We start from the raw sequence: 12,765 nt of genomic DNA, 5'->3' as shown, positions 1-12,765 counted from the left end.
ATGGGGAATATAATGCTTTCGCATTAATAAAGAGGCTAAAGCCTTGCGTAGCTTCAGGCACCACCAACCACAGAGTCACGAAAACTACTGCTGATAAAGTTAGGTGTTAAAAGCCATGAAACAAAGTTCAGTCCTCAATTTCTCTACAACCGTGAGCATATACACTGGCTCCGTCATTGTACCACCTTAGGCGCCACTCAAAGGTTCATTGAGAAAAAGAGAATACGTAAATGGACACTATCACTCGCAATAAATCTCAGTGACTGCCGCAGTATAAGAGTGACTATTAGAGGACGCTGATTTTAGAGAAATGATACAATAAAATATTGGCGAAAGATACCACCCTCCCGCTAGAACAACCTAGGACTGATATCTTTAACTACGTCGATAAATCACCTTAAAATTTGCAGTGATCATGTTGGCATTCACAAAGCTTGTAATAAAAATGCGGTACCTTCAAAATATGCTTTATCGAAGGATGGTTGCATTATGGCTGGATTATTTTGCTGGTGTAATTGTTGATGCCACGGTTGGAGGATGTCCAGTGCTATAGGCGTATATCGTGGAAGGGCAATTTCGTTGTTGAATGTTAACGTAACTTACACCTGCGAAAAGCAAACAACACGCAGAGCGAGTGCAATGCCACAGACGCCGCGAGCAGCTACCGCGCCCCGCGCCCCCGACGGCAGTGCCACTGCGGCGGGATCGCGCATCGCGGCAGGCTTGGAGCGGCCGGTTTTACGCCCCTTCCCATTCTAGCCACGTTAGTAAAATCAAGAGCGAGCGGCTGAGAGAACAGCTGGTTGTTTTTACGGCAGCGCGACGTACTACGCCTGTGCGCCACGTGGGGACTGTTTTGCAATATTTGCAAGTTGCAGTCTGCAGACGGAAGTCTACGAAGCCGACGCATATATATAACTCTCGCCATAACTTGCGCTTCAGTCAAGGACGCCGAGTTCGTTATTTTGCGCCGAGTGCGCCGTCACAGCTCGTTTGCTGCAGACGTATCAATACGATCGTGTTGAAAACTGCACACGCTGTAACCTGCGGCGGCGACTTGCGTTCACGTGGAAACTCGGCACTTTCGTCTCTGAAAGGATTCATCGGTCAAAAAACGCCCAGGAATCTACTGCAGCGGCTGGCCTAAGTCATTTTCTTGCGCATGTTTCACCGCCGGCCATGTCGGGTTTCTACACCAAGAAGTGCATCGACGATGTGATAGATAAGTCGGAAGGAGCACTTCCTTACAAGTTGCAGCTGATTGCGGAAGAGCAACTCGGAGAGACGCCGGCCCGAAGGAAAGATACATTGGAAAGACTGGCGCAACTCTTGGAAGGTGAGTAAGATGCTGATGCCTTGTTGACCGATAGCGAAGCGATTGGAAAAACTGACAGAGCTGTAAAACGTTAACCGCTGCGTGTGAGAGAAGAACTATGAAGCGAAATAATTTTTACCCTTAGACGTTGTTTCTTTTCACTGTGTTATTATTATTATTATTATTATTATTATTATTATTATTATTATTGTTGTTGTTGTTGTTGTTGTTGTTGTTGTTGTTGTTGTTGTTGTTGTTGTTGTTGTTGTTGTTGTTGTTGTTGTTGTTGTTGTTGTTGTTGTTGTTGTTGTTGTTGTTGTTGTTGTTGTTGTTGTTGTTGTTGTTGTTGTTACTATAGGACGCGGAAAGGAGTAGCCGTCAAGAAAGAAAACGAAATACCGAACAGCGCTCGCATCAAGAGAAAATTAAACCTATCTGATAGATGCTCTGTTTTCCTGAAAGCCTGTAATAAATCTGTACGCATTTCTATAGCCTACCCAACGAGAAAATCCATCCGTCCGTCTGTCACAAAGACGAATTACTATAAAGAAGTTAATGCATAATACAGAATAAATTCGAAAGCAAAGACGTTGGCGGTAGTCAGTGAACAGTCAATAAGGAGTGATGAGGGGTTAGGTATACTTCGACCTTATCACGGTTGATAATGGTTCGACGCGGATGGATAAGATGCTAAAGAACGTAAGGGCTTATAATGGTCGGAGCCATTCTTATAAGGTTATTAAGCACCAACAAGGTTTGATCAAAAGTCGTATCATGTCCGATAAGGTTAATAAGAACAGATAAGGGTTGATAAGGACCGGATCAATTGTGGTAAGGTTGATATCGAAAAAAAAAAGTTAGCCAAGGTGACTTTGTAAACAAGGCGCACGTTTGCTGGCACAATAAAATACCTTGAAATTATTGGAATACACGCAAGCAGCATATATCAACAATAAGAACATACGAGCGTGAGATATGTATACCACGCAGCGCTAGGACTATATAACAGAATGGGGCCATTAAGAACGTTCATAAAGGTTGTACGTAGCAGATTATTCAGATCACATGAATAATCAGATGTTACCTGGATTGATAATGGTAAAGAGAAGATCAATAACCTGACAAAGAGCACGCGTGAACTGTTTCTTTAGCTTATCTAAAATACATGGTCATGCTCAAAAGTTGAAGCAGCTGCTTTAGGTGATCGCAGTCTCCTCTTAAAGACCTGCAGGGAGGATTCAAATTTTGTTTTATAGTTTGAGCAGAGAGAGCGAAATCAAGAGAGAAGCATTTTCATGAAACGGTATACGTTATTGCCGGCGTACGTAGGACCACTGACATGTTGCTCAACATACGGAGGGGCAAGAGCATCAGATGTTTTAGAAGGATGTGAGAAAACGAAAAAATACATATAAGGGTTACAAGTACTATCGTGAGCAATATGAGCGGGAACACAGGAGCACGTATCAGATAGCATCGAACCCTGCTAATGGCGGAACGCGGCGGCCGCCATCGGAAACAAAGTGGAAAAGGGCACGCTGGGCCGCGATTTTGTAACGATGCCTTATGACTTATTCTATACTAGTCCTATCATCTACCGCTCACGGCCGGCTGATCTCGTTGATAACGCGAGCGGACCGTCACTCTGATCACTGACAAAGCGCGATAAGCGTGAAAAAGCATTATTGCCGGAAAGGCATCGCTATAGAATACCGGCCCTGTTCTAATAACTGTGGCTACTCCCACCATGAGTCTGCAGGTTTACACAAAGTGCGGCACTTCACATCGCCAGCGCACAGTAATAACTATTAAATGCGAAGCATTTCTTGCGAACATTTGCCACTTTGACAGTATCTATCTATCTATCTATCTATCTATCTATCTATCTATCTATCTATCTATCTATCTATCTATCTATCTATCTATCTATCTATCTAGCTGCCTACGTCTTGGTGCTCTCGTGGTCCTTTCGTTAACTTGATATTTACCAGAATTGGCATGGTATGACAAGGGTGTATGACGAACATAAATGGTAGGTCATGACAGGAAAATCATGATATGTGTGTCATGTAGGCCATGAAACAGCTGCCTACGTCTTGGTGGTCTCATGGTGGTTTCGTTTTGGTTGGTACCAAATTGGCATAGCATGACAACAGTGTATGACGATCATAAATGACCTGACATGGCCCATGTGACTCAAGTAAAACCGACCTGGCCCACACCCTAAAAATTGACCTTGCCCAATTCGAAAACTGAGTTGACCCACGTTCAAAACCGACCTGGCCCACTCCCAAAATTGGCTTGGCCCACTCCCCAAATCTTGGTGGCCCACCCCCAAAATTGACTTTGGCCAATTCGAAAATTGAGTTGACCCACGTTCAAAACCAACCTGGCCCACTACCAAAATTGACTTGGCGCAACCGCAAAATTGACTTTGGCCAATTCGAAAATTGAGTTGACCGACGTTCAAAACCGACCTGGCCCACTTCCAAAATTGACTTTGGCCAATTCGAAAATTGAGTTGACCGACGTTCAAAACCGACCGGCCCACTTCCAAAATTGTCTTTGCCCAATTCTAAAATTGATTTGACCCACGTTCAAAACTGACCTAGCCCACTACCAAAATTGACTTGGCCCAACCCCAAATTTGGGTGGTCCAACCGCAAAATTGACTTTGGCCAATTTGAAAATTGAGTCGATCGACGTTCAAAACTGACCTGGCCCACTCCCAAAATTGTCTTTGCCCAATTCGAAAATTGAGTTGACCCACGTTCAAAACCGACCTGGCCCACTACCAAAATTGACTTGGCCCACCCCCAAATTTGGGTGGTCCAACCGCGAAATTGACTTTGGCCAATTCGAAAATTGAGTTTACCGACGTTCAAAACCGACCTGGCCCACTCCCAAAATTGTCTTTGCTCAATTAGAAAATTGAGTTGACCCACGTTCAAAACCGACCTGGCCCACTACCAAAATTGACTTGGCCCACCCCCAAAATTTGGGTGGCCTCGTCCTGCGTATCTCGTCCACGTCTGCGTGCTTTCGCGCTGCAACAAAATTTTGTCACAGATGGCTTCACTGCTACCGTGGAAACTCTCAGTGTGCTCCTTTAATAAGGAAGCCACTGCTTCCCTGGCAGGAGCTGTACCCTAAATAGCCCCGTCTCTTTATCACGGTTTCAGCTGACTTTGTTTCTCGTGCCAGTTGCGGACTGTACAAACGTTGCTTACTTGTGTACTGACTGTCAAATAAGACAGGTAATACATAGCCAACGTCGAGGAACCAAGGCTGGTGTACATACTTCGACATCTATACTCCCTCTGATCGCCCTTCACGCGACGCCATTTTAATGTAAGGTTCACGGAAGTATCAGTGGGTGACCGATCCTCCCTTCTCAGAACACGCTACCTGCTTTCGTTATTAATTGGTTGACGAGACTTCTATAGCCATTGCTGCACTTCAAGAAGTTGATGAGACGGAGTATATTTTGAAAGGGAAGCACACTGAGAAGTATCGGTCAACAGGGAAACTAGCCGGCGCATGTCTACCAACTAAAGTCAAACTTAGCCGTCTCGAGGGATCGCTGGTCAGATGAAGATTTCGCTGTTCCGCATAATGTCCGGCTGCATCGTACGCCGCCACGGTAGTAGTAAAAGCAAAGTACAGAAGGTCCAATATAGGGTTTGAGGACGTCCCACTGTGACGGCCATGCTTTGTGCTTTTCCTGCGGTGGCGCGCAAATAACCTCTTTGCCGTCATTTATTTCATCTCCGCAGAAGAAGAGGAGCTAAACGCCAGGAAAGATGGCCGGTTCCTATTGCGCTTCCTGCGAGTCCGGAAGTACGACGTGGAGGCGGCTCTGCGCAGTGTGCGGAACTACTATCGAATGCGGGAAGTCAGCGGGCCCATCTTCCGAAATTTCCTGCCGTCCAAAATGTCGCCGGCGACGCGCAAGCTCGTCATGACTCTTCCCGGAAAAGACGTTCACGGACGCTGCATCATTCTTTTCAAGATTGGTGAGTTTGTGGATGACACGAGCCCCGTTTGTCATCGGCTCATCGTGTATTGTAACCGTCACCTGCACAGTTCTGTAGGCCTCCTGGTATTAAGGTATTTTCTGCTTATATATCTATAGCGAGCCGTTCGTTGCTCGTCCGAGAGTTAGGCCCCCACGTCGACGTAAAAGGCAGAAGCGCGTTGCCATGAACGTGGTTAGCATAGATATTTAGAGGGAAAAGGCAGAATGAGCATTGATGAAGTAATGCGAAGCATTTCATGCTATTACCTATTTCCTCAATCTGGAAGAAAGCTTATCATTGACTCAGAGGCGTTGTTTCACTAGATTATAGGTGAGGTATGCCAAACGTTACGGCGAAGCAAACATCCCCTCTAACAGAGATTTGAGTCAGTTACATAGGTACAAAGCAGCACGGTCCACCTTGATAAAGAATCAAAAGGAGGACACGGCAGAGGGTAGCTTACGTACAGTGCCTTTCTGAGACCAACTTTTTCATTGTGCTTGTAGCTCATTCGATTGAACCTTACATTTACGAAAGAGCCATTGACCTCTCCATAACTAGAGATGGCTGCTTCTTAGGCATGTGTCCGTGCAAGAGATTTCTTTTTCCAGTGAAGTTTATGTTCTCTCTCTCTCTCAGGCATGTGTCAATTTATGTGACTGTGCTAGGCTTGCGAGGAGCTGAGTAAAGTTCTGGCCCATCGAAATCTTCTCTTGGCAGTGCCATCTGCTTCTCCGCAAAAATGCCGAGATTAGAGAGTTTTATATAAGGGGACCCAAGTGGATTGCGTACATAATTGCTTAAAGTCTACGTGAGATTTGAGAGCGCCTAGCAGTTTGATTACGTAAGTTAAACGCAAGCCTTTCGTGCAAGCCTAATAAAAAAAACTATTATTTTATATTCCCTCAAGTGGGGGTCCTTCCTCTTTCAGTTCGGTCACGTCAGTCCTTCATTAATCTTGGAGACTACGACGCTGACTTAACATGTGACATATCTTTCAAGACAGGAAAACTGTGCGAACAGAATATTTTGACATGTACAATTCCGTTCACATTCTCACTTTGCTGTTTGTTTTTGCGTAACAGGAGCGTGGGTTCCAGCTGAATCTTCATACATCGAGGCTCACCGTGCTGTCGTGCTCTCATTGGAACACTTAGTCAGGGACCCAGCAACGCAAACGCTTGGCGTAGTCATGATGTTTGACTATGCTGGCCTGACGGTAGACAATGTGCTCGCCTGCAACGTCGGCCTCATGAGGCAGGGATTCGAATACTTGCAAGTATGTTCTGGGATTTCTGCCCCCATGCCATGAACACAGTTCATTTCTTTGTTCCTTCAAGTCATTTCATGAATCAGGAATACCGAAGCAGCAAGGAAATTCAAAGGAAAATGGAAAACAAAGGCAGGACCCGAGAACCGAGTCTACCACATGTTATTTAAAGGAACCAGAAGAACAGGTCTCGTAGACTAAGCGTAGTCTTCGCACTTTGCTGCTAATATTTCCAACTTTCTACTCAGTTTGCATTTTTGTCCACAATATCAAATTGCCGCCATTTTTCATTGAGCTTACTTGTAAAAGCTTGCCAAAATGTATCGATGGGCATTGCGACTATTACCACTCTTTTAAATATCCCTTAACAAAACTCGGTTGTATTTGGTTTCTCATGCTCTGACAGATTTCATATTCTGTATGAAAGAAAACAACAAATTGTAAAAAAAAAAAACTTCTTGCTCAAGGGTCAAGTCTCAGTTCTCTTTGCAAAATGATCTGAACGCTTCCGTCATCGGACTCATTTAACAAGTAATCAATGTGGCTTCCTCAGCAGTCCTAAGATTCCACAGACACTTTCATTACAGCAATACAACGCGGCGGTCACACGTTAGAGGGATGATAGCTCGTGGCTATATTCCTCCAAAGGTATCTTCCATGCTGCTCGCACATAAGGAACGTTCAGGGTCGTTTTGAACATGATAACGTAGATTTATTATGCTCCTAATTTTAGGTTTCACAATGAAATAAACGTTTGCGTGCTGACCGCCAGGTTAATTCGCAATTCTTACGTTGTGGCTTTATTGGCTACGTGAACATTACCTGTATGACAACACTTATGCGTTCTGCGTCATAAAATATCATGAAACAGAAACAATGCAAAAGCTGTGTGCTTCGTATGTTAGGATAACAATGTCAACTATTCTTGACTGTCTTGTGAAACATAGTAAAATGAACACTGCTGTTCTTTAAATGAATGACTGAGTTCCAAGATTCGCGAAAGCTTGAACGTCTTGCCGCTGTGCTTCCAGGAGTGTGTACCCATTCGGTTGAAGGCAATGTATGTCGTGAGACACGGCGCAGCCTTCGACATGTTCTTCGCTATCATCAAGCCCTTCATGAAGGCGAAGATTATTCAACGGGTAAGGAACTATTGCATACTTAGTCACCTTGGCAGTTCGCTGCTTCTAATGTGCAGCCCCGTGAGTGGATGAGTGAACTTGAGAGAATGTTGTGAATAGGTCATGTTTAAAGCATGGCGGCTATGGCGTGTTTCCAGCTCCGCAATTACTTCCGGCGTCTGCAGCCTGCAAAAGCAGAGCCTTCGAGTTGTGTTTCTGCTACTCAAAGGCAACAGTGGCTTGGGCGAGGATTTGGACACGACCTATTTGGGGTATACAAAACGAGACGGAGATGAAAGAAAGGACGAAGGCAGGGAGGTCAACCTAAGCAGAAAGTACAGCTTGACACATTGCACAGCGATACATTGACACATTGCGCAGTAATTGCGGGCAATGTAGATGTTAATGTTAATGAACACGCACTGTGTGAACGAGTCTGTTGACGCTGAACAGGAGTAGTTGGAGATCTGCTGGAGAGGACTTCGTCCTGCGATGAACGTGGTTAAGGTCTACGGTGAAGATCATGATTACATAAGTCACTGCAGTAACTTTTCGGTTGCCGTCCGGTTTCAAACGGAGTGTGCCTCGAACATGCGCATCTTCTATGGCCTTTCCTGCCTTCCACACGTCAGAGTTCATTGCCATTAATTCGAAACTACGGTGGCACAGAATATAATGACATTTATATTGAGAACGTACTCACTATATCGCAGCAAAATTTCTATGACGTCAACTCGGCGATGCACATCTGATGTTGTGTTCAATCAACTGTTCTCTTTTTTTCTCCGAGATCAGATCCGCCTTTACGGAGAAAAGTTCGACGAGCTGCACAGGGAGATATCGCCTGATAACCTACCAGAGGAGTACGGGGGTCGGGCGCCTCCTCTGGACTTTGAGGGCTACTGGAAAGGCCTGGATAAATGCGAGGAGGATTATCGGCTCGATAACAGCTACGGCTACATTAGAACCACCAGAGGAAACTTCGCAACGGAAGCAGAGATGGAGGAAGCGGTGACGTTTTTGTGAACAATAAAAAGAAAATAACTTAGATAAGCAGTACTATGCTGACCGCAACCGTTTGACCACTGTATTCCTATAGATAAATGAGAAAGATTTTATGAGCATCCCCTTTTAAACGGGGTAGTGATATGTGCCACATTGAAAACTTCGTTTGTATAGTAATGCCGCGTTCAGATTTTTGCTTTCATATCCATGCATCGGTCGTGCTAACAAACCATTTAATCGCAAAGGATTTCTTTTCCTAAATAGTGTTCTCAATCAGTGTGTTTCTTAGCTTTACGACACCCGTCCTTTAAGCACATTTTCTACTCCCTCCAGCAGATACAAACGCATTTCACCTACCAGGTTTTAAAGCTTAAGGCCTCGGATTGGTTTACGACGTTCCGATTTACGTTTGGGTGGATACTGCAACATGACGGCAAAGCTCACTGACGTATTCTGCTATCGGGAACCGAGGGGTCGCAGCGGAGCGCCAGAACAAGAGGACCAGCGCAACAGGCTTTCAGAACGGACTAGCGCGTGCCGTGCTTGCACGGCTAGCACGCGCCGCCCAACTTTGTTCTCATCGTCATTCGCAGCCGGCCCCAAGGCGCCGGCCGAGCGCACCGACCTTAGCGTCCCCGCTTAGCAGCGTCGGTGGGCGCTACAGTGCTATTTCCCAAAGCTATGCATGGGCAAATTTTCTCCTGTAGGCGTATCGCTCACATCCAACCCGATATATGGCTTCGATCAGCAGGACACTTCCGTTTGAATAAATCAGAAAGCTTTTGTCATTTGATTTTATTCTTTGCTGTTCGATGTAATTCCATAGCTATAGCTTCCTCTCCATGACGCCTGTTCAGTATGCCGCTTATTTATGACCCTATAGTGTGCGACTCGAGGCGCATTATATGACCAATGATTCTAGTACCTTCTCTCGGTGATACCACGTGACGGTGATTGGTAGAAAGGCAGACGAGAATAAGAATTACTCTCCGTGAAACGAATAAATAACTTGAGATCGTGCGCTGTGTAAAACGTCACGCGCCCTTGCATGGCAGCAACGTGTCTGACGCATACATTCTACACTCTACTACAAGTGTGGATATAAAGAGCGGAGGCGCCCATTCGGCCTAGTACATGTCAGAGCGGTCGACCTTCGCCACAGCGCAGAATGATTATATGGCAGTGTTTCTCCCTCTCTCCGGCGGCGCTTCATGGCAACCCCGTATCGAGGCCAAGGTTGCCACGTGCCGCCCTAATCACTTTCTTTCGAGAGATGCGAGCCGCGTTAAAGCATTCTGTTTTTATGCACAACAATAGCTGTAACGTGAAATGAGGCGTTCCCTCGTGCCGCACGCAGTCTGATTTGACTGCTGCTAGAAGCGCTTCCGTCAACAAGCATCGCAGGTCTCTCTAGCTTGAAGGACTGCGGTGCTTGTTTGACCGTGTCCGGCGTGTGGGTGGTTTCAAGGTCAAGTCTCTTCGCATACGCTACAACGCACTATAATATGCAGGGAAATAACGTGATATCTTCCTTCTTTCTTCTTTATTTCCTTCATTCCTACTTTCCTGCCTCCTTGTTTCCTTTCTTTCTTCCTTGCCTCTTTACTTCATTCTTCTCTTCATTCCTTCTTTCATGCCTTGCTTCTTTATTACATTCCTTCTTTCCTTCCTCGCTCCTTCCCCCCCCCCCCCTGCTTTCTTCCTTGATTCTTCACTTCCTTCTTTATTTCCTTCCTTCATTCCTTCCTTTTTTCCATGTTTCCTTCATGTTGCTCTACAATTTTCTCTTTGACACTTTTCACCTAATTGTAATATTTGAGAAGTTGATTAATTAATTAAAGGGGTCCTGAACCACCCCTCAGCCTTGGTGAAAAACAGTCCGCGGATAGCATAAGCTGCTGGGAACATCTCAGCCAAGTTTTGCAGTCGTGCGCGGCGCGTGGAACTCATAAGCGAAGCGCGAAGCCACCTTTCTCTCAAACGCTCTCCTTTCAACATAAGCCATGTTCCTCACACCTTTTTCTGACACTTTTCTGTACGCTTTATTTCGTCACAAAGCGTCCGGAAAACGCGCAGCTATTGGCAAATAGCTGACATCAATCAAGAAGAGTGTTGGGACCTGTTTGGATCAGTGCGCTTCTTCCTACTGTTAGTGTGTATATTTATTAAGTTTAATAAACAGGTTGAAGTAAGCGAGAATTTGCTTTCGAATTTTGATAATAATTACGTACTTCCGGAAGAAGCAGACTCCCCCACTCGGCCTCGGCCGCCCGCTTAAGAATTAACTTTGGCTATACCCTGCTTGTCGACGTCGTAGCGGTCGGGTCCCGCTAATTTCGACTATAGCTTTGAACGCTCAACTAGGCGGGAACCACACGAAACTTAAGGTCAGACCATACGCACGTTTGGCAGCGTGTGCTCGCTCCTGGCCGCTACTGGTTAGACGCCTTGGCAGACATATTGATAACGCTTCAAAATGCGAAGTTGAATGTGACTAATATCCGTCGGTCAAGCTGGTGAAGGACAAAATCGGTCCGCACCACATCATCTCGGTCAGACTGGAGCCAACGAGCGCGAGTCCTGTCGTGGACAACAGAAACGCTACGCATACGCACTACAGTTGCATGTGGCTGTGGTATGGGAAGGACTTGCAGCGCTGCTAGAGCGCCGCAACTCAGCGCCCCCTATATACAGCGAGTTTGTTGGCTTCGAGTAGGGGGAAAGGTAGCTGTATATGCTGCTCAAAGCTCAGAAGCGCAATAGAGCCGTCGGTTTGCTGCGGAGTGGATTTCGCCGAATTTCAGGCGTGCAAGATTTCTTCAGGCCAAGCACTCTTCGAAAAGGCAAGAAGCTGATCAACGCCCGGTACGTTTACGACGTGATTGCAGGGACTATTTCGGCGCGCTGCCATCGCAAGTTCAGGAAACGTCGTACGACATTGAAATACAGGAAAGTTCTACGAAGCATGTTCGCGCGATTAGCGACAATGAATGGATGAAGAGATTGCTCTTAAGAAACCCAAAATTATCTCCAATAAACGACGAAACGGAATCATGAAAGGTCCACCGACGACTGCTGGCCGCGGCCGGCCCGAATTCGCGCATTTGGGCCGCCGTGCGTCTATATGCCGTTTCTGCAGCACAGTCAAACGCGCAAGCACTTTTGCAGCATGCATGGTAGTTACGCTTAATATTCAACATTTGTCTCCACAAAATTATTCAAATTGTGTATGTGGGCGGTGGCAGTTCGCAAATTCGCATGCTGACAGCCGTGTTGGCTGCGCAATCTGCCCCGTGTTGGCTGCGCGCTCCGAAACTACTTTTGGTTGGTATTCGCCGGCCTTGACAGAGCCCTTTGTAACCTTGCCTGGTCAACCTCATTAATTCCTTCGGGGCGCTCGGCAGGTGAACAAGCTGCGTTGCTTACCCTACATGTATAGGTTGTAAATACCCTACATGTATATACGTAGCACACAGCGTTTCTCTTGCGTACTTAACTTCACGCGTCGAACAGCACGTATCCAGCGCTCCCGTCGCTCCACTTCGTACGGCTTTCCGTGGAACCGATAGAATCACAGATAAGGATTAGGACCCTCATGTTCATGACAATTTACCAAGCAACAATAACGGCGGCTACCGCGCTTCGATACCGCGCGCTGCTCCGCGTAATCGTCAGGTCCCTCTGCTTTCGACGCGGTTTGTCGAAACAGACAGCGCTCGTTTTCCATGTCTGACGATGCAAGCGGTAGCGCACAAGGTCGTGCGTACGTTTCAAGCATTTTCGAGTCTGGAAACTATTCACAGAATTCAATACAATGCACAAAGCGAGCGAGACCTCTGTAACTCAAGGGACGTCGTCCATCTTAAAGGGACACTAAAGGCAAATGCAAAATTGACGTGGACTGTTTAAATACCATTCCAGAAACCTCGCAACACTTGTTTCGTGCAAAGAAAAGACTTAGTTTACGAGAAAATTTCACCTGAAGGGCCCTAATACCTTTATGGCAATTCAAATCTCTCGCCACGCCAATTGGGA

At 46.1% G+C, this 12,765-nt stretch overlaps 1 protein-coding gene across 2 annotated transcripts; it reads left to right on the top strand.

Moving 5' to 3' along the window:
* Positions 1–747: 747 nt before the first annotated feature.
* Positions 748–10,694, top strand: LOC119455158 (alpha-tocopherol transfer protein-like). 2 transcript variants are annotated; one of them, XM_037716613.2, is made up of 5 exons: positions 750–1,336; positions 5,092–5,331; positions 6,420–6,613; positions 7,636–7,746; positions 8,521–10,686. In XM_037716613.2, exons 1-5 carry the CDS (start codon positions 1,180–1,182, stop codon positions 8,749–8,751), a joined length of 933 nt encoding a protein of 310 aa, XP_037572541.1. In that variant the 5' UTR covers positions 750–1,179; the 3' UTR covers positions 8,752–10,686. The 2 variants fall into 2 exon arrangements, with proteins under 2 accessions (XP_049525425.1, XP_037572541.1); XM_049669468.1 differs by lacking the exon at positions 7,636–7,746 and having other exon boundaries at positions 748–1,336; positions 8,521–10,694.
* The last annotated feature ends 2,071 nt before the right edge of the window (positions 10,695–12,765 follow it).

Source organism: Dermacentor silvarum, chromosome 6 (assembly GCF_013339745.2).
Source record: "Dermacentor silvarum isolate Dsil-2018 chromosome 6, BIME_Dsil_1.4, whole genome shotgun sequence".
NCBI classification, from domain to species: Eukaryota; Metazoa; Arthropoda; class Arachnida; order Ixodida; family Ixodidae; genus Dermacentor; species Dermacentor silvarum.
Note: the sequence above shows the minus strand (reverse complement) of the source record. Positions and strands in the feature narration are given on the sequence as shown.